The following is a 25,415-nucleotide window of genomic DNA, read 5'->3' as shown; positions in this document are numbered from 1 at the left end:
TCCTGGGTTTCTTCAGATCCAAGGTGGGCAGGGGAATGGGATGGTCAGAGGAACCCCTGGGCTTTCATTATTCTCAGGTACTTTTCAAGAGGCTTATTTTGTCTTTTCAATGTCTTATACTAACTCCCCTAAACTGGCTGACTGCTCCCATCCTCTGGCTCCCACTGGGGCCATCTTCCTTAGCTTTGGTGAGATGTCTGAGGGGACAGAAGGGGGTCTCCTCTCTGCTTAGGCTCCTACTTTGTGTGCCTCAGGGTGGATCGTGTGTGAGTGAGCTCTGGTTCCTCTGTTTCAGTTCCCGAACCTGAGGACACTGGAAGAGAGGGAAGGAAGGAAAAAGAAGAGAGCATCAGAGAGTCCTCCCTGTCCAACTACACAGGGGGACCACACTTTTTTGAATATCTTTTTGTGGTCTCTCTCAAAAGAAATCATTCAGGGGTTGATTATGAGCCCACGATAACCTACCAGTTTCCAAAGGTAAGGAGCATCTCTGTTTATTTTAGGATTTCTTGGGGAATGGGAGCAGGAGAGGGGGGTATTTATTCTTCTGCCTTTCCTTTTGTCCTTGTTCACTTGATGATTCTTCTAAACTCAAACCTAATTTCTGCCACTGTCAGCAGCCCATGTGGATGAACTTCCCTTTGTTGTCTGAACTAAGAGCCCCAGGAAGTTTTCCCAACAGGCAAAGTTAGGTCCTGTGCCCCCTTTTCCCTTCCCCTGGTACCAAGACTGTTCCCCCCACCCCCAGGCAGATAACCTTTAACTTGCTTCCCCTCTCATCTATAGTCATTGGATGCTCCCCTCTGTGTGTGTGTGTGTGTGTGTGTGTGTGTGTGTGTGTGTGTGTGCGTGTGTGTGTGTGTGTGTTATATGTCCTTCCTGTCACCTTTCTTCTCTGGTGGAGCTCAGGCTACTTGTCTTTTTCTTTGCTGTGGTTGTGGAAGGAGGAGGACAAGAGTCAAAGAGTCATACAGAGAAAGTCTAAGATGGAGACTATATGTGTGTATGTATTTGGGATTTGCAACACAAATACTGGGGAAATACTCTGTTCCAGGACACTCTTAGGACAATTGGCTACTTTAGGAATGTTGTCTTTCTCTCTCTCTCTCTCTCTCTCTCTCTCTCTCTCTCTCTCTCTCTCTCTCTCTCTCTCTCCCTCCCTCCCTCCCTCCCTCCCTCCCTTCAACAGAAAGATACTTGACTCTGGAGTAAGAGAAACAAGACTCAAATTTCACTCCTGTATGATTTTGGATTGTCTCTTTAATCTCACAGAATCTCAGATTCCTCGCTTGTAAAAGGGGGTTTGATGGATGGCCTCTGGGATCCCTTCTGAGTTAATATCTATTATCCTCAGAGTCCCACTCTATATTTCCCACACTCAGGGTGGGCCTGGTTTCTATCTTCACTGTATAGACAATAGAGATATCAGTAAAATGGAAGTAAAACTTTGCCTCTCTCACCCACCCCCACTGCTACTTTGGAAGACCAGGGAAAGTAACATAGCTGGGTTCAAGTTTGGATGTTTTTGCCAATGAGCAGAAGAGGCTTTGGAACCTTGAGTCAGCAAGACATCTGACCTAGGACTTCCAGTCTCCAGAAGCTAGCCTACTCACCAGTCTTTCTGATCATCTACTTATGACCATACTCTTTGCCTTACAGAGAGAGAACTTGCTCCGGGGTCAGCAGGAAGAAGAAGAACGATTGCATGGTGCCATTCCCTTGTTCTGTTTCCCCGATGGCAATGAGTGGGCACCCCTCACTGAATATCCAAGGTATGGGCACTTCCTGCAAGCAAGAGAAAAGGTGAAGTTGAGAAAGGGTCGCAGGGTCTCAAGGAATTTGGAGAATTTGTAAGAAATAGTTTTCCCTCTTCTTTTGGGGAGTCTACTTGTGAGTTTGGTTTATATTTATCGGTAGGTATATACAGAGTTATGGGTGACACTAGGACTTTTGGGACACCCTGTATATCGAGAGATAGAGGATGGGTATGAATATATATAAACATACATATACTTACATATATGTAAGTAAATATGTATAGCTGCTTGTATAGATGTCATACATATGTTTATGCATATGTGGATTTTTAAAATTGGATCTATGGTTTCATAGGGAGATGCTGGTGAAGAATGATCTCTTTCAAAACAAATGGACAGGGGCAACTAGGTATGGATAGAACACCAGCTCTGCAGGCAGGAGGACCTGAGTTCAAATTTGAACTCAGATATTTAATAATTATCTAGTTGTGTGACCTTGGATAAGACACTTAACCCCATTGCCTTGCAAAAACAAAAACAAAACAAATGGACACCTTCCTTGAATTCATAATCTTAGACAGTTGCCTGTATTGCCCAGGGTTCCACAGTCATTATGCATCAGAGGCAGTCTTAGAAACCAGATCTTCCTGCCTTTGGGGCTATTTCTGTAATCACTGTATTATGCTGCCATTCTCCCTCTCCTCTCTCTTCTTCTTCTTCTTCTTCTTCTTCTTCTTCTTCTTCTTCTTCTTCTTCTTCTTCTTCTTCTTCTTCTTCTTCTTCTTCTTCTTCTTCTCTCTCTCTCTCTCTCTCTCTCTCTCTCTCTCTCTCTCTCTCTCTCTCTCTCTCTCTCTCTCCCCACCTTATCTCTCTTTCTCTTGTTTCTCCTCATTTCTTCTTTTTTCCTCATGTCTATCTCTGTCTTTGTCTCTGTCTCTCTTTTTTACTCTTTCATTCCTTCTCCTGCCTCTCATCACACACGTACATAAAACATATACTTATGTATATATACACATATATTTATATACCATTGACATATTCTTATATGTATGTGTGTATATATATGTATGTGTGTGTATATATATATATATATATATATATATATATATATATATATATATATATATATATATATATATATACCATTATTATCTTCCTTTTGGAATTATTTCCCCAGAACTACAAGTTAGCCCTGAGCTATTCACATATTCTTTTATATGGGATTCCCTCCTAACCATAGCCCACATTACTGAATCATATCCCTCCTGACCATAGCCCACATTACTGAATCATAGAATCTCAGAGTTGAAAGGGATTTCATATACTATTTAGTAATGAGTCCCAAGTCTAATGAAGCCAGATTCGTAGTCTCCCCCAAAGCGAAGAGACTAGAGTCTGCCAACTATCATCCAACAAACTTGACTTTTGTTTCCTGGCAAAATTGTAAAACTTATTATTAGAAGGATGATTAGTGAACATTTAGAAAATGAAACAGTAATCATAAAGAACCAACATGGCTTCATTAAGAACAGGTCATGATGAATAAAGTTCATTTTTATTGAAAGGGTTACCAGACTGGTGCATCAAGTGGAATGTTAATAGTACAATCTACCTAGATTTTAAGAAAGCATTTGACAAAGTTTCTCATGTTATAGAGACATGGGGTAGATATCTGTATAAGGAACCCCTCTACTCCACATCCAATAAGTAAACAGCCTCGGCTAGAAGCTCTCTGTGAACCATAAGTCACTAACTGCTTCTTGAGACATCCCATTCCACTTTTAGAGAACTCTAATTTTTAGGACATTTTCGCCTTACATCAGGCCTCTCCAAATTCTTAGTTCTACTCTCTGGGAATAATGCAAAATTATTTTTAATGACAAATATTTTACATGAAGACAGTTATTCTGTTCCAAGTCTTCCCTTCCCCAGACTAAACATGCCTAGTGTCTTCAATGAACTCTCAAATGGCATGATCTCAAGGTTTTTAATTGATCCTGTTTGGCTTTGGATTCTCTAAATCTTATCAATGTCCATTCCAAAATGTGGGTCCCAGAAATGAAAGAAAATGCCAGATATGGGATGCCCTCTAATGGTCCCTTTCAGCTTTAAGATTGGGATTCACCCCTTCACTAGTCCTGGACACTGAGCCTCTTTTAATGGTGCCCAAAATGATATCCATTTTATCTGCCATGCTTTATTGTTGATATTTTAAATTTTGTAACCCATGAAAACTCAATGCTCTTGTTCAGATGAACCTTGCCTCCCTGGTTTTTTCCCTTGTCAAGAGTTTTTGGACTCAAGCGTTTATTCACATTAAATCTCATATTTTTAGATTTTGGTATAGTCTATCTGGTTTTATATCTTTTTTTTCCCAATTCCATTCTTTTAATTCAGAGAGTTAGCTACCCTTTGTAGTTTTGTTATCTGAAAAGTTGGTAAGCTTTTAGCTGAATCACGATAAAAAAAATCACAGGAACCAGCCCAAATCTTTGGGGCATTTCACTGGAAACCTCTTTCTAATCTGACATGGATCCATTCATGATTACTTTTGGGGCCTGGCTGTTCAACCAGTTCTGAATCCACTTAAAGGTACTGCCATTTATCCCACATCTCTACAGCATGAGAGATTTTGTCAAATGCTTTCTTAAAACCTAGGTAAATTATATTTTAGCATTCCTCCTGATGCACCAGTCTTGTAGCATTTTTAAAAAAGGAAATGAACTTCAGACACCATGACCCAGCCATAATGAAGTCATGTTGGCTCTTTCTGTTTACTATTTCTTTTTCACTAATCCTCCTTCCAATAAGATGTTCTAGAATTTTGCCAAGAAACAAAGTCACACTTGGACTACAGTTGGCAAACTCTTGTCTCTTCCCTTTGAGGTAGCCTAGGAACTTTTCTTCTTTGGGCATGGAACTTTAAGCAGCTGAGCCAGCCACCTGCCCCTACCTTATAGTGAAGGTGTATCTCATTCCCTTCCATACCCCATAAGCTGTCATCATCCCCTTACTTCATCCTGGAGTTGGTTTCCTGTTTGCAAGGACTCCAGAATATGCTTCAATAATTGACACTGTGGATGAGCTTTGGGAGACTGGTCTAGGTAGGAAGGAATCCTAGAAATTTGGCTATTAGTTCCTGTTTTAGAGTAGTCTGATAATCTCTCTCTCTCTCTCTCTCTCTCTCTCTCTCTCTCTCTCTCCCTCCAGGGAAACATTTTCTTTTGTTCTGACCAACATGGATGGGACCAGGAAGATTGGCTACTGCAGAAGACTCTTGGTAAGGTTCAACTGTTCAGATCCCCCAATTTCCTATTTTTTGCCTGGGTACCCCTCCCAAATCCTCTTAAATCTAGTCTTTGGAAGTCAGGGTTCATTCTACCTATGGCACCCTACCTGAGGTCTTCAGAGGAAGTCAGGGCTAGACATCCTCTCCCCCCACACCCTATACCACATCTCTTGCTAGAGTTGAGATTGCAGATCCCCTTAGGGAAGTCAGATTATCCTTACTATAAGGAAACCCTTTCTGTTTTGGTTTGATCCTTCTCATTGTGGCAGCATCATCTGTATCATTTTACACACTGGGATTTGGTACTAGTTCTGTTCCTAGCTAGTTCTTTTGCCCCACTCACTAGGTGCAAAATAATAATAATAATAATAGATAATAATAATTCTGTCCTCCTTTCCTATTTCCCCATCAGTAAATAACTTCTGCTGCTTCCCTATTTTACTTTCAAGTCATCTTTGAGCCTTCCAAAGCTATTTTGTGAGTCATTTTATTTTTTAGTTTTATTTATTTATTTTTAAATTTATATTTATATTTATTTATCTATTTCTGTCTGCAGCCTGCCGGCCCTGGTCCCCGGCTCCCAAGAGTGTACTGTATCATCAGCTGCATTGGCTGCTTCGGCTTGTTCTCCAAGGTAGGGGTGGAGCAGGGACTCCCCAACTGAGCCTGTTCATCCTGTTTGACAGCTCTTTTCTGTCCTGTTGCCCTCCTGTCTAGCCTCAAACCCCTCAGAGCTGTCTCTCTGAAGTCTGAGGTCAGAAATGCAATTAAGACATCAAGAAGATTGGTCTTCCATGCTTCTCACTTGCAAAACAAAAACGAGATGGGGCAGGTTGGAAATTAGAGTAGAAGAGAGGAGAGACATGGGCACAATAGCACTAGACTTAGAAATAGGAAACATGCAATCCTGTCCTAATTTTCTCACTAATTGAGGGCATAGGGCAAACAGCTTCATTTCTTTTTCAGAATTAAGGGGCAGCCAGTAGACTCAGTAGATAAAGTGTTGGACTTGGAGCAAGGAAACCTGAGTTCAAATCCCAACCTCAGATACTTACTAGCTGTGTGACCTTGGGAAAGTCTCTTAACATCTCTCTGCCCAAGTTTCCTCAAATGTAAAATAGAGATAATAATGCTATCTATATCCTAGGGTTATTGTGAGGAAGCAATTTGTTGTGTTTTTCAAACATTAATGGTCTCTGAAATGCTAGCTATTATTACTGTTATTATCATTAGTGCTAGGAAAAATCCTCAGAGGTCATATAGTCTGATATCCTCTTTGGACTTACCAGGTAACAAATGACACACCCCTAGGGAATAAATAGCAAATCCAAGATTCAACCCAGGTCCTGGGTCTGATACTCTAGGTTATACTATTTTATTCTTGGTCATACTCACTTAGACACACAAAGAATAGATATCTCTATCTATATGCACATTTACATGTACATATATACTAGAGATGGTTAACTGAGATATATCTATTGAATTCAAATCTTGCAGATAGCTTTATAAATATTCTTATTTGATCCTTGAAACCTTGGAAGATAAATACTCTTATAATTCTCATTTTACAGATGAGGCTGAGGTACAAAGTGGTTAAGGGAGGGGTTGTTGGGGCAGGAGTCAAATTCATATTCAAACTCACTTCAGTTTCAGAACTCTATCCATTGGACTAGGCTGCCTTTCTAAGAAAAAGAAATAATCATTTTGCCCTTTGTGTGTCAAAGAGATCTTGAGAGTGTGAAACAAGACCACAGGAAAACAGATTTAGGGCTCCTGAGCCCTAAAGAGATTTTAGAGCTTTTTCTAATCCTTTTACAGAGGAGGAAAGTAAGGTTCACCCATAAACTTTGCCCCAGTCACATGGCTATCAACTGGCTTTAAATCCAAGTTCTTTCCCTTATGTCATAATCTATGTGAAATGACTTTTCAATATAGCTTGATGACTACTAAATAATTATTATTTTAGGCAGTGGAAATAGCCCAGGAAAAGGCATTTGTTCCTTTGAGGCAAAGACTAAAAAATCCACCCTCCCAGCATTATTGGCCACTGAGTCTTTGTCATGAGAAAGGTTGACTTGACTCCCTGCAGAATAAATGTCTCCATGGTTGGGAAAACAGAATTTTCTAACATGAAAAAAAGGGTATATTTATAAAAAGCAATGTTCAAAAAGATTCGAACCTAGTCCTTCAGACTCCAAATTCTCTATTATATCACACAGAAGCCCAGGTAATTTAAATCAAGGGTTCTTAACCATTTCTGGTTTTTGGACCCCTTTGATAGTTTAGTGAAACCTATGGGATTTTTGTCAGAATAATGCTTAAAATAAGTAAAGGAAATGCTCAATTTTAGTCAGAGGCAAGTGAAAAGAAAGATGTCACTTCCCCCTGCCCAAGTCTTTTCCAATACAACCCCCCCCAAAAAAATCTATGCATGGACCTTTGGAGGATTCCATGGACCCCATGTTGAGAACCCTTGGTTTTAGTCGTAGTGGAGACCCTAGAGAGAGGAGTGAAGACTAGTGAGGGACTCTGAAGACATCAGATTAATCTATTGGTTAACTCATATAATGCTGGGGGATGGGGACTTTGCCTTCTTTCTTTGAGTTTTCTAGTCATAGCTTTCTTGAATCTTCTCTACAGATCTTGGATGAGGTAGAAAAGCGACATCAGATCTCCATGGCTGTGATCTATCCATTCATGCAGGGTCTTCGGGAGTCTGCCTTCCCTGCCCCTGGGAAGACAGTCACTCTCAAGAGCTTCATCCCTGAATCTGGGACTGAGGTAGGTGTATGTACTCTGTGGAGTCTCTACCCTGATTGAAGAAAGAGTGGAGGGTGGTCCCACATCCCATGCCAGTATCCCTTGAGTTGATGTGCCCCCTTTATCCTGTTATTCTGTCTCTGTTTATCCATTTTCCAATCAATTAGATGTTCCTATTTGATAGATGGAAAAATTGAAAAGGAGACAGGAATTGAATAGAGTTAATAACAGAAGTTGATCATTTTTCAGTCATGTTTGACTCCTTACAATCCCATTTTGGATTTTCTTGGCAAAGATACAGGACTGGTTTGTCAGTTTCCTTCTCCATCTCATTTTATGGCTGAAGAATGAGGCAAACAGGATCACATAGCTAGACTGAATTTGAACCCAGGCTAAGATTAGTTTTCCTGACTCCAGGTCTGATATTCTATCTACTTTACCATCAAACATGAAATAGAATCAGGTATCTTTTTTTTAAGGTGTTTTTTTTTTGCAAGGCAAATGGGGTTAAGTGGCTCACCCAAGGCCACACAGCTAGGTAATTATTAAATGTTTAAGGCCAGATTTGAACTTAGGTACTCCTGACTCCAGGGCCCATGCTCTATCTATTGTGTCACCTAGCTGCCCTGAATCAGGTATCTTGATAAACCCCCGAAGACTTCAGATTTTTAGAAGCATGATATAAAATATACTCCTTGATTGAAACTAATTTTCTTAACATTGTGTAGATCATAAAATGGCATGTCATTTTGCCTCATCATTACTCTTTGTCTTTTTTCCCCCCATGCCTTCTTTTCTAGCCTCCTGTCTTCCTATCCCATCTCCCTCACCAGGACTCCTGACTCTCTTTCTTTCCTAGTCTATAGCTCACAAAGACATGACTTGGAGGGAGGTAACTGGCCTGTATCCCAAAGGTCAGTACCATGGTGACCCCACCATGTTCTGGTGTCCCCTTGCAGTTCATTTCCCTGACACGACCTCTGGACTCCCGCTTGGAGCACGTGGATCTCCGCTCTCTGTTGGGATGCCTGAGTCATGAGCAGATCCTACAAATCTTTGCCTCTCAAGTGCTAGAGAGAAGAATCATCTTCCTGGCCGAGGACCTCAGGTAGGTCAGCTGTTTCTAGATCCCTTTGAGGTGACTGGCTTCCCTGGGATTCGGTGGCCAGAGAAGAGCTTCCCAAAAGGAAACATCGAGAAAAACCTCATTTTGGGAGGATTCTGCTCCCCAACTCTCCTTTTCTCTAGCTTCAGTACTGGGAAAGAAAAAAAGTCATCAAACTTAGATGACATAATTAGGCCTCCCATCTCTAAGTTTATAATCTATTGATCTTTGGCAAGAGGTTACCTACTTCCCTCCCACCCCAGTGTTGAGAAAAGCATCAATCATTAAGGAGGTGTCTTGAATTATAGTGGGGGCAGAAATAGTTCTGTGTATTTGGAACTAGTCAATTAAGAGAGGACATGGCTCAGAAAGAGAAACAGAGAGCTTTCAATCATTGGCAATAGCTGTGAATTCTTTAAATAGCTCCACGGGGATGTAGACTAAAAAAAAAATAGATAAGGTCTGCCTAAGGGCAAAAAGGGCAAAAAAAACAATAGGCATTGAATTCATTCCAGAGAAAAGAGAGAGAACTGCTCAGCAGGCAGGTTAGATCAAGAGCCCTGGTTCTTCTATGGGGGGAGAGTTCAATGTTTTGTTAAGTACCTATCATTTACAAAGCCTAGGATACAAATATTAAAAGTAAAAAAATCCTTGCCCTCAAAGGGCTTCCATTCTACTAGGGTAGGGGATGGTGGTGTTGGGTTACAAAATTATACACAAATCAATCTAAAACCAAGTGAATTGAGGAGAGAACAGCACCAACTGGAGATACCAAAGAAATGATAATGGAGAGGGTCTGGGGGCTAGCATTCTGAAAACCTCAGGGTGATGATCCTGGAAAGAGAGGTGGGGAAGGCCTTGCTGATCCTTCAGGGCCATGGCAGAAGCTGCTTTGGAAATGGCCTCTACAGCTCCAAACCTCCATGTACCGGAATAAGTGGGAAGAATTCCTGGCAGGGGTTGGAGCCAGACATTCTGACTTTTTCCTGTGCTCAAGAAGTGAAAGTGAGTCTAGACACGTGTCTGGCAGATCCTCTGTGTGGCCCCCACCCTCAATCTGGGATTTAAAAGGGGCTAAGCAATATTTGCCCATTTCCTGTGTTTCCTTTCTCCCGCCTCTTCAATGTCCCACGAGACATAGGAACAAGGAGCAGCTTCCCGGCATCTCCTCTTGGCCTAAAATTTTCTGTGGAAAGAACCCACTATTTCCTATCTTCCTTGCCATCCCAAATTTCAGGATCTAACATGCTGAATCAGGGAGGGGACTTCCCAGCCAGGTTGGACTTTGGCCAGATGCTGAGTATTTCATTGCTTTTATCTCAGGAAACCCCAGGACAGTTCCAAGAATTGAAAATGGCTTTGCTACCTGTTTGCCTCTTGGCCTTCTTCTTGGGGACAGCTAGCCATTGTGACCTAGTGAAGGCTAATGGGGAGCAAGATAGGGGGAGGATTGGTGCTGTGGCCTAGGGAGGGAGTGCTCCAGGACAGGGGGCCAGAGGAAGAAGCATCTCCTTGGGACTTTCCATTTAGGAAGGGTTGGGTGGAGTATTCTTGAAGCTTAGGAGTTTCCCAAGGTCATCTGGGTGCCAGTTGGAGCTTCTTGACCCTAAATCTGGGCTTAAGGAGCTGGAATTCCAACTGGAGAAAGAAAGGGAAGGGGGAGAGGGAACAGAGAACACTCAGGCAGAGAAGGGATCGCTATGTTAAGGCAGAGAAGATAACAAGATGCAGTGGGTATACTTTGTGACCTCAATATCTACTTGGCACACCTACTTCTGTCTTTGGTGGATGATGAACTGGTATGGGGAAGGGAAGTTTAGGTGGGAGCCCTTCTATGGAGTCCTCCATGTAGCTCTAGTGAGTGGCAACAGCTACTTACATTTATTGTCTTATGGAGGCATTTCATAAGTCTACCATCTTGCTCTTTTCCCTACCCCACCAATTTCTAGGTCTGCTACAACAATGACCTAGAGAACATGGAGTTTAGAATTGGAAGGAGCCCAAAGAGATTGCTTAGTCTAGGGGCTATAAACTTTTTTGTAAACATTTTGATAATTATTTTTCAATATAATGAATTTCCATTCTAATACTATGTATTTGATTTTATGCATTTAAAACCATTATTCTGATTAGGGATCTATAGGTTTCCCCAGACCCTTTCCAGAGGGTTCCATGACTTAAGAAAAGTTAAGAACTTTGATTTAGTCTAACTCCCATTTTACAGATAAGGAAACTGAGGCCAAAAAAGATCATGCAAGTGCAACTTGCACAAGGTGATATAAAGAGGTAGTAGCTAAGCCAGGTGACTTTAAAAGCCTAAACCTTAACCACTCTACTATATTTGTTTCCTTATATTAGCTAAGGCAAAGAAGCAGACTGAGGCTGCTTCTGACTGGTCGGAGAGGTGGCTGTGCTACCTTGGTCTGTCAGGTTGGCTTCTGGCTGGGGTGGGCAGGTCCTAACCTAGACTACAGAATTCTCCCATGTTATCATTCCCCAGCACGCTCTCCCAGTGTATCCACGCTGCTGCTGCGCTGCTCTATCCCTTCAGCTGGGCCCACACCTACATCCCTGTGGTTCCCGAGAGCCTTCTGGCCACCGTCTGCTCCCCTACTCCTTTCATGGTTGGAGTTCAAAAGCGGTTTCTTCAGGAAGTTCTAGACAGTCCTATGGAAGAGGTATGACTTTCCTCCTTACAAAGTGCCCCATTTGATTTTATGATGGAGTGAAGGAACACCACCAAGCACATCTAGGGCCATCACATCCTGACCTGAGGAAACTCCCAGTCCCTAATGGCCAAGTCTACATAGTAGAAACACTACCAGAAATTTTTCAAGTATCATGGAAGTAAGGGGCGGCTAGGTGGTGCAGTGGATAAAGCACTGGCCCTGGAGTCAGGAGTACCTGGGTTCAAATCCGGTTTCAGACACTTAATAATTACTTAGCTGTGTGGCCTTGGGCAAGCCACTTAATCCCATTTGCCTTGCAAAAACCTGAAAAAAAAGTATCATGGAAGTATATTGATTACTCATCAACCACATTAAAAATCTGGAGCTGGATTACTCTGAGAACTTGAGTGGCTATCACTTGAGCCATTGAGTAGGCTAAGTGAATTAGAATACAAACTAATAGGGACATGGGTTTGAGTCTCTTGTAAGCCAGTTGGAGTCACTCTTTTCCATAGCCATAGAGGTAAACCCTACACTACTCAGTTCTCTTACAAATGCTGCCCTCCCCCCAACTATTTCAACACTAAAAAAAGATTTTTCCTGCTGAGGGTGGGTCAGAATGCTTCCCTTAGAGGACATTATTGCATCTTGAACCAGTGTTGTTCTTTGCTTTATGTGCACACTGGTTATACATTGGCTAAGAGAAGTTCCAATTAAAAAAAAAGTTTCCTACAGGCAAGTTATTGGGATCCAGTCTTACAGAGGGGGTTCTCCATTTTAAAAATGAGGAAACTGAGGCATATTTCATAACTGAAGAAACTTAACCGGTGGAAGAGCCAAGGGAAGATCTCAAGCTCCTCTGAGATTTAGCTTGTCCTTGGATTAGTTACTAAAAAGCATAAAAACAGAAATCTGGTTTTATACTCACTTATTTCTTTTCTTTTTGGCTCCCCATGCTAATTTCTGCTGCTTACTCAGATGATAATATTCTCATTTAGAGAGGAGCATCAAACTCATGACCTGGGGGTGAGAGTAGGGGAAAATTCCCTATGTATTGGGCAATGAGCTAAATCTGTTCTAATTTCTGAGATTTTGAAATTTCCTGACTTCAACTCCAAGGTGTCCTGGATGCCAGAGAGGAAGCAACAACCCCTCCTTCCCCTAATTCCTTTTCTCTCTCTTCCCCCCCACTGCACATGCATGCACCCACCCTGCCAAGACTCTTGGCAGATTTGCAGAACCTATCAGTGAAACAAGCCAAGTAGGGGAGGAATCCCTCCACCCTCATAGTGTCAGGAAGCTGCATGTAAAAATGAACACAGTAGAATATTAGAAAGTTAAGTCAGCAAGGCTTTATTAGTGTTAAGCATGGGAATACAAAGAAAAAAAGGCAAAAGACAATTCCTTTCTCACAAGGAGCTGATACTTTACTGGGAGAAGCAACAAAGCAAACAAAATAGTGTACAAAGAAGATCCATTCAGTATATGTAGCCTTGGGGGAGGGAGGGGGGTGACAAAGGACTGTTCCCCCAAACCAGGTCAACCTCCCTTGCAGGGAGGTAAGATTATTGAATTGTTTATGAACCCCATATCGGATCTAGTGGTAATTATTTTTTTCTGTTGAGCAATGGGGTTAAGTGACTTGCCCAAGGTCTCACAGCTAGTAATTATCAAGTGTCTGAGGTCAAATTTGAACTCAGGTCAACCTGACTCCAGGGCTGTGGCTCTATTCATTACACAACTAGCTGCCCACATCTAGTGGTTATTTTTAAAAACTGTGATAAAATTTGACTAAGGAAATAGAGCTGAGATTTCATTGATGTAGGGAGCCCCTGCCACTGCTAGTCTCCATGCACCCCTCTATGCTTCTCCCTGCAACTTCCTGAAGCACAGATCTGCCTAGAGACACGCAGCAAGTATATCTCTGGCTAGACTTGAACCCAGACCTTTCTGGCTCTCTGGCTGCTTCTTGATCCTCCTCATTCTGCCTCTCTACAAAGCACTATATAATCAATAATTGGTTTATTTTTAGTCTGGACATGTGGAAAGTCTTTCCACCAATACAGATTGTTAATTCAAATATAAGAGTTTGGGTTACTTACTGAAAAGTTAAATGAGTTATCCAGTCACATAGCATTGTGACTTGAAGGGAAGATTTGAACTCAGCTCCTCCAAGGCCAGCCTCCCCCTTTCCAACCCATCATGTTGCTGTTCATCAGACATTGTTAACATTCCACACCAGTCAACACTTGATTCCTTCTTTTCTTTTCCTGCAACAAGTCTCCTCCTCTCTCTTTGGGCTCCCTCCTCAGCTTCTGTGTCAGCACAGTGGGTCAAGCATAATGGAAGTTAATGACGGAGCAGGACAAAGCAGATTTTATCTATGCTTCCAAAGCTTAAGGGAAGTCTGCTTCTTGTGTGTCCATTCCAGGACTGACTGGGGGAGGACTGTGAAACAGGGCTGTTCCTAGGAGAGAGCAATAAGGACTTTGTCCCAGGGCAAATTTTTTAGCATTTTTCAGTTGCTATTTGATCCAGAAACAAGTGAGATTAGTGTCTGATTAGTAGGAGTCGATGTACTAGGAAGCTAGAAGATGGCAGTTTTCCTTCTGCCCACTCTATCATCAGTGGGCATACCCCTTTTGCGACCCATTCTTCCCTCTCCCTCTTCTATCCACAGCCTTCTACAACCATATTTCTCCTCATAGTGACTAATTCAGAAAAAATGGATTGAGGTGGTGCCTAATTGGCTCTGCTTTTGCAATGGTTTTGAGGAATGGCTTCATTATTTAATTTAATACACAACCATAATGCACCTACTAAATACAAAACCCTGGAAATCGAGACAAAAACAAAACTTCTCTGGTCCCAGTCCTTTGTCTCTCAAGTCAATCGTAATTAATCTGCTGGGCTTCATTCAGGAAGATTGCTGGGGTTTCCCTCGGGTTAAAGGCGTGGGTACAACCACATGGGTAGAAGGCAAAGGGAAGAGAAGAAGTGGTTTTTATATGACCTATGATGTACCAGCCCCTGGGCTAAACATTTATCAAATATGATCTCATCTGAGAATTTGGAAGTCATTAAGTCACTTTGATGATAATTTTCTGTTTGTTTCAGGTTCTGCTGGTGGATCTGTGTACAGGCACCTTCTTAAAATCCGTAAGTTAGATAGCCCTGTCCCACTACTCCTTCCTCTTTATCATTTCTGTGCCCTTCATCAAACCACTCAGTACACCTAGATGGTGCCACTACTTGGATGAATGGCATTCTGCTGGGTGCTGAGGGAGAGAGGAAATCTCTCCAGGAACTTAAAGCTTAGTTGGGCTATGACATGTGTACGCATATAGCTTCCTCCTTCCTTCCGTCTTTGTCTTTTTCTTTTTTCCTTCCTACCTTCCTCATTTCCTTCCTCCTTCCTTTTCTCTTTTTTTTCTTTCTTTCTTCCTTCTTCCTCATTTCTTTCTTCCTTCTTTCCTTCCTTCATTTCCTTCCTTCCTTCTTCTTTCCTTCCTTCCTTCCTCATTTCTTTCCTCTTTCCTCATTTCCTTCTTTCTTTCCTCTTCCTCCTTTTCTTTCTTTAATTTTTCATTTCTTTTCATTTTCCTTTCTTTACTTTTTTCTTTTCTGAGCTCCTCCCTTCCTCCTTCCTTCCTTCCCTTTTTCTTTCTTTCTTCTTCCTTATATCTTTCCTTTCTTACTTCCTACCTTCCTCCTTTCTTTTCTTTCTTTCCTTCTTTTTCTTCTTCCCTTTCTTCCTACCTTGCTCCCTTTTCTTCCTTGCTCTCTTCTTTCTTTTCCTTTCTCTTTTTTCTTCCTCTTTCCCCTCTTCCTTTCTCTCTCTTCTTTCTTTTCCTTTCTCTTTCTATTTTTTCTTCCTCTTTCCCCCCTTCCTTTCTCTCTCTTTTCTTCTTTACCACTCTTTTCAATATATATATATATTTTTAGGTAGGATGGTGATGGATCTGGATCTGTGATTTCACCAATATAAGGAACTTCTCTATATAGCACTTTTTTTCAGTGATGACTATTGGCAATTTATTTTTTGCCTGTAGTTACAGAGTGGTCTGGAGCAAATAAAAGGTTGTGTTTTGCCTGAAGTCACAGAGAAAATATGTTTTTAGAGGCATGATTTGATTTCCCACTCTTGCCAATCCATCTACTGGCCCCTTCTCCACCCTCCCTCCCATTTGATCTATTAGCTAATTTTTTTCATCCTCTCCTAGGTTGGAGATGAAGGGGATGTCTTGCCCCCCAAGCTACAAAATGACATTTTGTCTTCTCTTGCCCAAGGGAATAATGACCTGCAGAGTAAGTCATGAATCTCACCACCTTTCTCCAATTCACTTTTTTGCTTTCTCCACCCAGCAGTCCAGGTCTTAGGGTAACCAAGAGAACTTGAAACCCTCAACCATGAAACAGATTCTCCTGGGGTGGGGAACATCATTCTACTTTACAAAATCCTCATCAGATACTACAGTCCCAGGTCCACTAAATCTATGGGTTAGATGTCCCTGCTTCCCCATTGTCAAATGGTCAAGGAGGGAACTAATACCCACCGTCTATACTTCCTACCTAAATCTGCAATCCTGAGACACTCGGGAACTTCATCTTTAGTAAAGCTCACACTTGTCATACCTTCTGTTCAGTCCCACTTCTTTCTTTTGGGGAAAAGGATGCATGAAAGGATCTCTATGTCTTTTCAGCTTTGGAGCAGGTCAATGAACATGTCTCAGGTCCCTTTGTGCAGTTCTTCATCAGGACTGTTGGACACTATGCCTCCTACATCAAGTGGGGGCCGGATGGGCAAGGCAGCTTCCAGGAGAGATCCTTCTGTAAGGCCTTGCCCTCAAAAACAAGCCGCCGGTTTGTAAAGAAATTTGTAAAGACACAGGTGTTCTCCCTTTTCATCCAGGAAGCAGAGAAGAGCAAGACACCCCACGCAGGTGAGCATTTCCATTTCACACCAATGTAGGTTTAGATCTAGTTCTCTTGAAAAGAGATTCTGGGGAGGGGCACATAGAAAGGAAGGTGGAATTATCTGAGAAGGGGGGACATTTACCAGAAGACTGGTAAGCAATCTAAGAGGGCAAATGGTAAACATTTGGAAACCACTTTTATGAACGGGGTTCTATCACCGTGTCGGTAGACAGAAGGTCTCCTTTCTCTCCATAATTTAGGTCTAGGGGAGCAATCCTTCTTTCTTAGACTTAATGGTCTACTCCTGTTGGCTGATTCTATTTTAGAGAGTAGTTGAAGTCTGCCATTTCTATTGGCTCTGCCTCTAACTTTCAGGACTTCAACACTATGGCCCATCTTGGGTTTCTGCTCCTCTCTTTCTCTCTCTCCCCTTTCAGTTCTTTGAGTTGTCCTCTCCATTCATCACATTCAGCTCCTTATGGCTGGGGAGTGTCTTTTTTATTTCTTGTGTTTGTATTCACTAATATTTTTAAAAATACCCCACACATACTGAATTCTTAATAAATCTAAGTCCAAGTAGAGAATCACCATCAGACTCACTGTCTACTGTAGCCCTTGCTCCCTTTCCTCTCCTCTCCTTTAGAGTGTGAGTCGTTTGAGAGTAGAAATACTCTCACAGTATCCCGTCCATAGTCAGCCCTTAATAAATGCTTGTTGATTAGCTGGTCCTTAGGCAGAATCTTCAGGAAATAACTGGACAAAGGCTCACTTCTACTATCTATATGAGAACCTAGATCCTCTGTGTTTTGGAAGAAGGGGTGGGGGGATTAAGGCTCCTTGGGAAGGATCTAAGAGGCCTATGTCCAGAGTGAGGGGGAGTTGGAGGGTGGGTGAATATTTTCTGCTTGTATTATCTGACAGCTATATCTGGATTTACAGGTTACTTCCAACAGAAAATTACTGAATATGAAGAACAGAAAAAACAGAAGAAACCAAAGGAAAAGACTGTGAAATAAGTGATGTGGGAGGCAGGAGTGACTCAGCCTGCAGCCCAGCTCTGTCTGGAGTGGACTTGGACTCTGTCCTAAGCAAGAGCTGGTTTGGTCTTGGGGGACCCCAGCATCTTCAGCTTTGAGGATGGGTTACCTTTGGCAGCTGAGACCTATTTCAAGCTGGTACTTGGAGCTAGTACCTCAAGATTTTCATGAGGACCAGATTTTTCCTTCCCTAGAAAAGATCCCTTGTTTTTTTGGAAGGCATTGCTAACTGGGCAGTGATTAGGTAATAGCTGCAATGACTCCCCTGGGTATTCTCTGTCCTAGAAATTCTGAACCTGGTGCTTTGCTTCTTCCTTAGGGATTACTATTCTCAGTATCCGGTATCAGAAACAGAGAACAGTTCTCACCCAAAGCTCCAAACCTTAAGCTAAACCTGTGAGAATGTGAATAAAGATGAAGATGTTTGTTCTTAGGTATCTCTCTCTTGAGTATTCCAGCATAGAGAGTCAGACTTGGACAGCATGGCCTTCAAGAATCATTTCTTCCAGAAAGAATTTTTTAATGTTCAGTACTCCTCTTGATGCTAATAGTTGAAGACTATTGGTCGTCTGTGTTGATGGACAATGTTGGTTCCAATGGATCCCCCATTATGCCCCCAGCATTGTTTCCCTTCTTTTTTGCCCAGGTGTATTATCTGAGGTACAAGGTTAGAGGGTGGATCCCATTGAATGCCTATATAATGACCAGTTCCTTCCTTGGGGGATGGCTGTGATATTGGTCAAATTATTAAGGGAGATTTGTTCCTGTGCAAAAGTCTCAACTTTTGATGATAAAGGGAAAGGAAGCTTTGGAATATGAGGTCATGGATTAATTTCCTCAGTTATCTTGTATTACCTTGATCAAGTCACTTTCTAAACTTCATTTTCCTGTAAAATGGGGGGGGGCAGGGAGAAGGGGACAGGATGTTAGATTGAATGAACTCTAGTACCTTCTGCCTTTAAATCTATTTTATGAACAGTCATCTACAGGACCCAGACTTTAGGCTGGTGCTCCCCAATATGGTGGGATTAGCTTTAGGACAGGTCATGGGGAGGTGGCAGGGAGAGTCTTCTCCCTGCCATTAAGGGTAGCCTAAAGTCCACAAGAATGCCCAATGTAAACCCCTGGATTCACTTACAAGTTTAGTGAGACAGGTGAATGAAGCTAGAGAAAGCTGAGGGTAAGTAATTTTAGGTATTATAGAAACAATTAACTTTCAGGGAAAATAAGAAAATCTAAATAAGGAAAAAGAGACGGCTAATACTTTTATCCCATTTCCCCATCAATCTAGCCAGTCTCCACTTGTGGATACTATCCTGTGTTTGACCTGAAACAAGCCCAGTTCAACTATTAAATGGTTCCTGTGATGGTACCTCTTCCCACTAAGAAAATAGGATCATAGAAAATTAAGAGGAGAAATCTGTGGTAGAGAGACCAACCAGCAGGACATTTCGTGCCACCTCCCACCTCTACATCAACTGACAGGGACATTCATCCTCTGGTCAGATGCTTCCTGAACTGACTTTGGAAATTATTAGCCTAGACTTTCATATTATGTGATTGACATGCAGATAACTAGGTGGCACAGGTAATGGGACAATGGACTTGGGAGCCAGAAAGATCTAAACTAGAATTCTGATTCGGATACTTGCCATGTGACCCTGGGCAAGTCTCTTAACACCTGCCTCAGTTTCTTCATTTGTGAAATGGGGTAACAACAGTACCTACCTCCCAGGGTTGTTGTGAAAATAAAATGAGATAACACTTTGCAAACCATAAAAGCACTATAAAATTGATAAACATTAGCTAATCAGTTCATAGTATTCATGAACACTTAATGGACAAGAATATGCAGGGAACCTTAGCTTGAAAACACCTTAGCATCAAACATATTAGGCCTTCTAATGATGATGATGTTGTTTGTCCTTTGTTCTTGAAGATCATGACATCAGAGAGACTGATGATGCCATGACAAGCACATGAATTGGATTTGAGTGGGGGTGGGGTGGGAAGTTGAGCTATGTCCCCAACCTCACTTTCTTCTCCAGAGCCATCTGGGTCCAGTGACCAGATATGAATCAGGATGACTGGAGATGGCCCTGGATACAAGGTCATCAGGATTAAGTGACTTGCCCAAGGTCACATAGGTAGTAAATGTCTGAGGCTGAATTTGAATTCAGGTTCTTCTGCCTCCAGGACCAGTATGCCATCCATTGCACCACCTAATTGCTCCTAGAATACCTGTTCTTAGTCCTAACTACCACTAGACATATAATATGTTAAATTAACTTTCAAGACTAGTCTTCCACTTAAAATAGAAGATGGAACCTAAAAAACATATTTAAAATGAGATACTATCTGAATGAGACTGAGATGGAGAGATATCATATATCATTGCCAGCTCTCTCCAGGACCGCATCCCAGAACATACAAGCAGAGCTGGTCCTAAATCTCACTATACTATGTCAGTAAGTAAATAAACACTCAAGGGCCTACATTGTGTTCAGTACTAAGGATATAAAAAAAAAAATGCCAAAGGCAATCCTTATTAAGACCATTCCCGGGGGCGGCTAGGTGGCACAGTGGATAAAGCACCGGCCCTGGAGTCAGGAGTACCTGGATTCAAATGCGGTCTCAGACACTAAATAATTACCTAGCTGTGTGGCCTTGGGCAAGCCACTTAACCCCCACTTACCTTGCAAAAACCTAAAAAAAAGACCCGTTCCCAAGGAGTTCACAGTCTAATGGAGGAAACAACAAACAGACAGCCATGTACATGATAAGCTACAAAAATGTGAAATTAGAGATCAGAGAGGAAACATTAGAACTAAGGGGAACCAGGAAATGTTTACTATAAAAACAGGGATTTTAACTAGGAATTGGAGGAAGCCAGGAGAGTCAGGAAGCAGAGATGAGGGAGAACATTCCAGGCATGGGGGACATGCAGTGAAAATGCTCGGAAATGAGAAATGGAGCTTCTTGCCTGAGAAACAGCAAGGTCAATGTCACTAGGCTGAAGTGCTAGAGTGTAAAAAACACCAGAAAGTTAGGAGTGATAAGATTTGCTCCAAGAGGCAATAGGCAGCCACTGGAGTTTACTGAATATGGGGAGTGACATAGATACACTTGAACTTCGGGAAGATCACTTTGGTGGCTGAGTGGAGGATGGACCTGTGATAGATACCAACCAGTAGGCTATTATGACAGGTGAGACATGAGATTGTAAGAGCCTGCCCTGGAGTAGTGGCAAATGTCAGAACTGACTGAAGATGGCAATTACGTTGTGAGCCTGGGAGACTGGAAAGGTGTTATCCTTGACAGTAACAGGAAAATCAGGAAGATTGGGGAAACGATTTAGATGTGTTGAATTTAAGAATTAGGAAGATAGTGGATAGAGCACTGGCCCTGGAGTCAGAAGGACCTGAGTTCAAATTTGACTTCAGATACTTAATAATTACTTAGCTGTGTGACCTGGGGCAAGTCACTTTACCCCATTACCTTGCAAAAAAAAAAAAGAATTGGGAAGACTGGGGATAAGATCCTGGGATGTTTTGGACATATAGTTTTAAAATATCTACAGGATGGTCATTTCAAGCTATCTAACAAGTAGTTGAAAATGCAAAACTCAAAGTCGGTAATTTAGGCTTGGAAAAGAATAGGCTTGGGACTGCAACAGAGATGATAAATGGATTTATGAGAGCTGATGAGATCACCAAATGAAAAAGCATAGAGGATCCGATGGCACAGTGGATCAAGCACTGACCTAGGAGTCAGAACATAATAGTTATTAGCTGTGTGACCTTGGGCAAGTCACTTAACCCTGACTTCCTCATGCCATCTTCAGTTGTCCTGATCCATACCTGGCCCCTGGATCCAGATGGCTCTGGAGGAGACAGTGAGGCTGGTGACTTAGCAACAGCAACCCTAACTCAAAATCTGTGGCTGCTAGGTGGCACAGTGGATAAAGCACTGCCCCTGGAGTTGGGAGGACCTGAGTTCAAATATGACACTTAATACTAATACCTACCTAGCTGTGTGATCTTGGGCAAGTTACTTAACCCCACTGCCTTGCAAAAAACAAAAACAAAAAAGAAATCATGTGCTTGTCATGGCATCATCTCCCCTAATGTCATAGTCTTCTTTTAATAAGACAAACATCCATCCACAATATGGATGAAGATTGAGCAAAGGAGATAGAAAGGAGTATCATATAGAATTGGGAAGAGTAGGTATCAAGAAATGGTTGACAAATTCAGAGGTTCCGGAGAAGGATGAGGACTGCCACTGGATTTGGCAACTAAAAGATCATTAGAAACTTGAAGAGAGTAGTTTGGTTTGAATATCAGAAGTCAGTCTGTGGAATTAAGAGGACAAGAAAATGAGGGCACCTATTGAGGTGGGCCTTCTCAAGTTTAGTTACAAAAGAAAAACAAATACGTGATGATAGCTAATAGGGAATCAATGGACCAAATGCATTTTCTTTTTTAAGAGGCTAGGGAAAACATCATCATGTTTGTAGATGTAGAGAAGCAGTTGTTAAACTGGAAGAGATTGAAATAAGAAGGTAAGGATAAGAGATGAGGTCAACTGCTGGAGAGATGGAATGGGATTATTTGTACATGTGCAGGGACCGCCTTTGAGAAGGGTCATCTCTTCATGTGAAATAGGAATGGAAGTGGACAGTGACAGAAGGCATCTGGGAGAGGTGAGTTGAGAAAAGGAAGCTTTCAGTGGCCTCAATGTTGCTTGTAAAATAAGAAAGGACCTCAGCTAGGATGGTGGGTGAACTATGGGAGGTTTGAGGAGGGATGAAAAGACCTGAAGAGCTGCTGGGGTGAGTGGGATAATGTCATCTTTGGAAGTGTAAGAAAGACTGTCTTAATGCAGTGAAGGTCCAGTTGAGATTACGGACCTAATTTGTTGTGAATCCAATTAGCACACTTTTATGATTTTTTCACTAGTTTTGTTTAGGAGTATGTGAGAAGCAAAGGCAGCAGATGGTGGAAGTAATCCAGGGCCAAGGCTTGGCAGGGCAAAAGAGTTTCAAAAAAATAAGTTGAACTGGTTCACTAAGAGACTGTACTCAGTGTAAGGACAGTGACCTGGGAAAGAACTGATGGGATGAGGGATTAGAGGAAGTTATTAGGAATGACAGGTTGGATAAGAGGATTTTGGGGTATATGATTGTGAAAGTGCAATGATAGCAAGATCAAGGATATGTCCATCTCTGTGTTTCTGAGAAGGGGTGGAAGAGAATGTCATGGGAAATAAGCAATTTAAAGACTTGGGGGTTTGTAAATGTGTTTCAGGCAATATTAATATGTATACTGAAGTCCCTTAGTATGAGGGCAGTAGTTGGGGAGGAAAGATTATTGGTCAGTTCTTGAATAGTCTCTCTGGACTACTGGAATGTCTTAGAAAGATCCTGCACTAGGATTCAGAAAACCTGCTCTAGTCCTGGCTCTACACTTTCAATAGGCACTGAACCTTGGACTGTAACCTTCTGATCCTTAGTTTTCTCATCTGTGAAAGAGAAACATAATAGTACCTCACATTTATGAACCATTATATATAATTACTAAAGCACCTGATTTACAACCTTTCTTAAGTATTTTCAACCCCATTTTATATAACCTACTTACCTCACATGGGCTTTGAAAAACAGATGTAGCTATTGACAATCTGGAGTAATGGATAACACAGATTCCATGAACAATGGAAATTCAGAAAAGGTGAAAAATGTAGTTGAGTCAATGGTTTAGAGCTTTTCTGTATTAGTCATCTTTCATTTCCCCCTCCCATAAAGCAGTGAAAACTGTTCTCCTAAAACTATTGGAACAGGGAGACAAAAAGGCATCAAATTTCTAACTGTGTCATGGCAATTCTAAGTAAAGAGCAAAGAAAGTAACCTCATTTATTATATTTGTGGAGGACTTTGGTAGCTCTACATGATCAGTTCTTGAAAGGTTACCAAGAACATTTTTATGTTTTTTTTTGTTTTTAGGTTTTTGCAAGGCAATGGGGTTAAAGTGACTTGCCCAAGGCCATATAGCTAGGTAATTATTAAGTGTCTGAGACCAGATTTGAACCCAGGTACTCCTGACTCCAGGACCGGTGCTCTATCCACTGCGCTACTTATCTGCCCCCCAAGAACTTTTTAAAAAACCCAGATTAAACGCTTCAATTTCTCCTCCCGTAAGTCAGCAAAATGTTCACACAACATAGAAGAGTCACAGTACAGATGAAGACAGCACAACTCATAGAATTTTCTTATTTATTAAAGAGCAGAAATAAATTTTGCTTAAATTTCATACAAAAAAAACCAAACGTTAAAACTTAGTTTTTAAAGTCTTTTCACTGGAATAAAATTGAGAAATAAATTGGCTTTTAGATAATACATTTATTTAAAAAAATAAAAGTAATTGACAAAAGATACCACATTATACTTCATGCTGAGAGGCTCTTCCCCAGGCCCAGAAGGCCGTCATTCGTTCTTCAGTAACACTCGGCCTTCCCCAATAACATAAACACAGGAACCCCTTCAATCCAGTCTCAGGACTTCAACCCAGAACTGCTCAGTCACACTAGCTCAGTCACAGGAGCTAGTGGGATATCTCTGTGCCAGGAGCTGAGCTTCTTAGTAAAGAAAATCTGAGTGAACACTAAACAAGTATTTCACTAAAAGATGATGATGATTTATTAAAATTATAAAGTAGCAGTCTTATGGTCTGTAAATAGTTTACATTAGAAATTTTCCACTGCTGCAGCTCTGCTCCCCAGAACAAGTTTATTCAGTATTCAAAGGTAATGACAAAGACAAGGCATTATTTCCTGCATGCTTTCTTGGGCCAAAACCAGTAGGACTACATGTATGCTTTACAAGATAGGACTTGGACTTCCCCTTTCTCACAGAGGCTAGTTAAGGAGTGTTACCAAGAACGAAGACTAGAAGTTATACGACATTGATTATTATAAATTAGATTTGTTCTCCTCAATATTTTCCGGTTCTTTCCTGCAGAAAAATCTGCTTCCTATTTCTCATTAGGATCACAATTAAGTCACTAATGATGATTAGAATGTGCTGTGGAGGCCTTGATTCTGAAGACATGAATGCGCAGGTGGGAAGCAATTTGATTGCAGACACTGACACAGTAGCGAATTAAATCAAATAAGGAGAAGACCTGCAAGGCAAAGAGCTTTTTAGAGTCTTGCAAAGTGCTTGGACCCTCCTTGGGTCATATGCAAAAAAGATCAAGGCATCTGTCTCTTTTCCAGAATCCCACTTAATCCTGAAAAAGTAAATGAATGCAATTTCTTCATGTTCCATTCCTTTACCTAGGCAGAGTTTGTATTTGCAAGCCATGTTACTAGGCACAGTTTGCATCTACTGAATGTAGGGATCAAATATGACTATTGAATAGACATACCTTATCATTAAACCAAAAAATAATACTTCACAAAGCCCTTGTGATATAATCATCTTCCAAAGGCCTCAAATTAATACATGTAATTAAAAATGCACCTGTGAAACACATTATTAGACAGACCAAAGAAAACTTAGGTTTCATTAGAAATTACAGCCTGGCCCCTCAAAATGAAGTTATTTTTACTTCATGAGAAAAACAAGGTGCACCAACTTACCAGAGCAATCCAAAGTACAATATATTCATCAATGAAGCTGTTAAAGTACTGGTCCAGAAACAAAAGGGCAGGACCTATGAAGGCTGTGTCGTGTAGACTCATTTCACTCTTGGTCATGTGTGCTACCTGGGATAAAAGAGAATTTGGCAATGTACCTTCACCCTGGCTAGCAGTGTGGGGTCAGGATTGGGTTTCAGAGATTATTCAGTACAAACAGAACAAAAATTTATTTCACTG

At 41.4% G+C, this 25,415-nt stretch overlaps 2 protein-coding genes across 7 annotated transcripts in view; one reads left to right on the top strand and one right to left on the bottom strand.

Moving 5' to 3' along the window:
• Nucleotides 1–23,481, top strand: part of DENND2D (DENN domain containing 2D) — a 30,333-nt gene extending 6,852 nt beyond the window's left edge. For 2 of the 3 annotated variants that reach the window (XM_074188404.1, XM_074188403.1), the window contains exons 2-12: nt 296–477; nt 1,660–1,772; nt 4,968–5,037; nt 5,603–5,680; nt 7,690–7,830; nt 8,769–8,917; nt 11,415–11,592; nt 14,701–14,742; nt 15,807–15,891; nt 16,287–16,526; nt 17,440–23,478. In XM_074188404.1, the coding sequence (XP_074044505.1) occupies nt 296–477; nt 1,660–1,772; nt 4,968–5,037; nt 5,603–5,680; nt 7,690–7,830; nt 8,769–8,917; nt 11,415–11,592; nt 14,701–14,742; nt 15,807–15,891; nt 16,287–16,526; nt 17,440–17,516 (1,355 nt within the window). In that variant the 3' untranslated portion in view covers nt 17,517–23,478. Of the gene's footprint in view, nt 1–295; nt 478–869; nt 1,004–1,659; nt 1,773–4,967; nt 5,038–5,602; nt 5,681–7,689; nt 7,831–8,768; nt 8,918–11,414; nt 11,593–14,700; nt 14,743–15,806; nt 15,892–16,286; nt 16,527–17,439 lie in introns of those variants that run through there. The other variant, XM_074188405.1, reaches the window with a different exon arrangement.
• Nucleotides 23,482–23,801: 320 nt separating this feature from the next.
• Nucleotides 23,802–25,415, bottom strand: part of CEPT1 (choline/ethanolamine phosphotransferase 1) — a 39,463-nt gene continuing 37,849 nt past the window's right edge. For 3 of the 4 annotated variants that reach the window (XM_074188406.1, XM_074188407.1, XM_074188408.1), the window contains 2 exons: nt 25,179–25,304; nt 23,803–24,718 (listed from right to left, as the gene is read on the bottom strand). In XM_074188406.1, the coding sequence (XP_074044507.1) occupies nt 24,599–24,718; nt 25,179–25,304 (246 nt within the window). In that variant the 3' untranslated portion in view covers nt 23,803–24,598. Of the gene's footprint in view, nt 24,719–25,178; nt 25,305–25,415 lie in introns of all 4 variants that reach the window. The other variant, XM_074188409.1, reaches the window with a different exon arrangement.

This window comes from Macrotis lagotis, chromosome 5 (assembly GCF_037893015.1).
Source record: "Macrotis lagotis isolate mMagLag1 chromosome 5, bilby.v1.9.chrom.fasta, whole genome shotgun sequence".
In the NCBI taxonomy this organism is placed as follows: Eukaryota; Metazoa; Chordata; class Mammalia; order Peramelemorphia; family Peramelidae; genus Macrotis; species Macrotis lagotis.
Note: the sequence above shows the minus strand (reverse complement) of the source record. Positions and strands in the feature narration are given on the sequence as shown.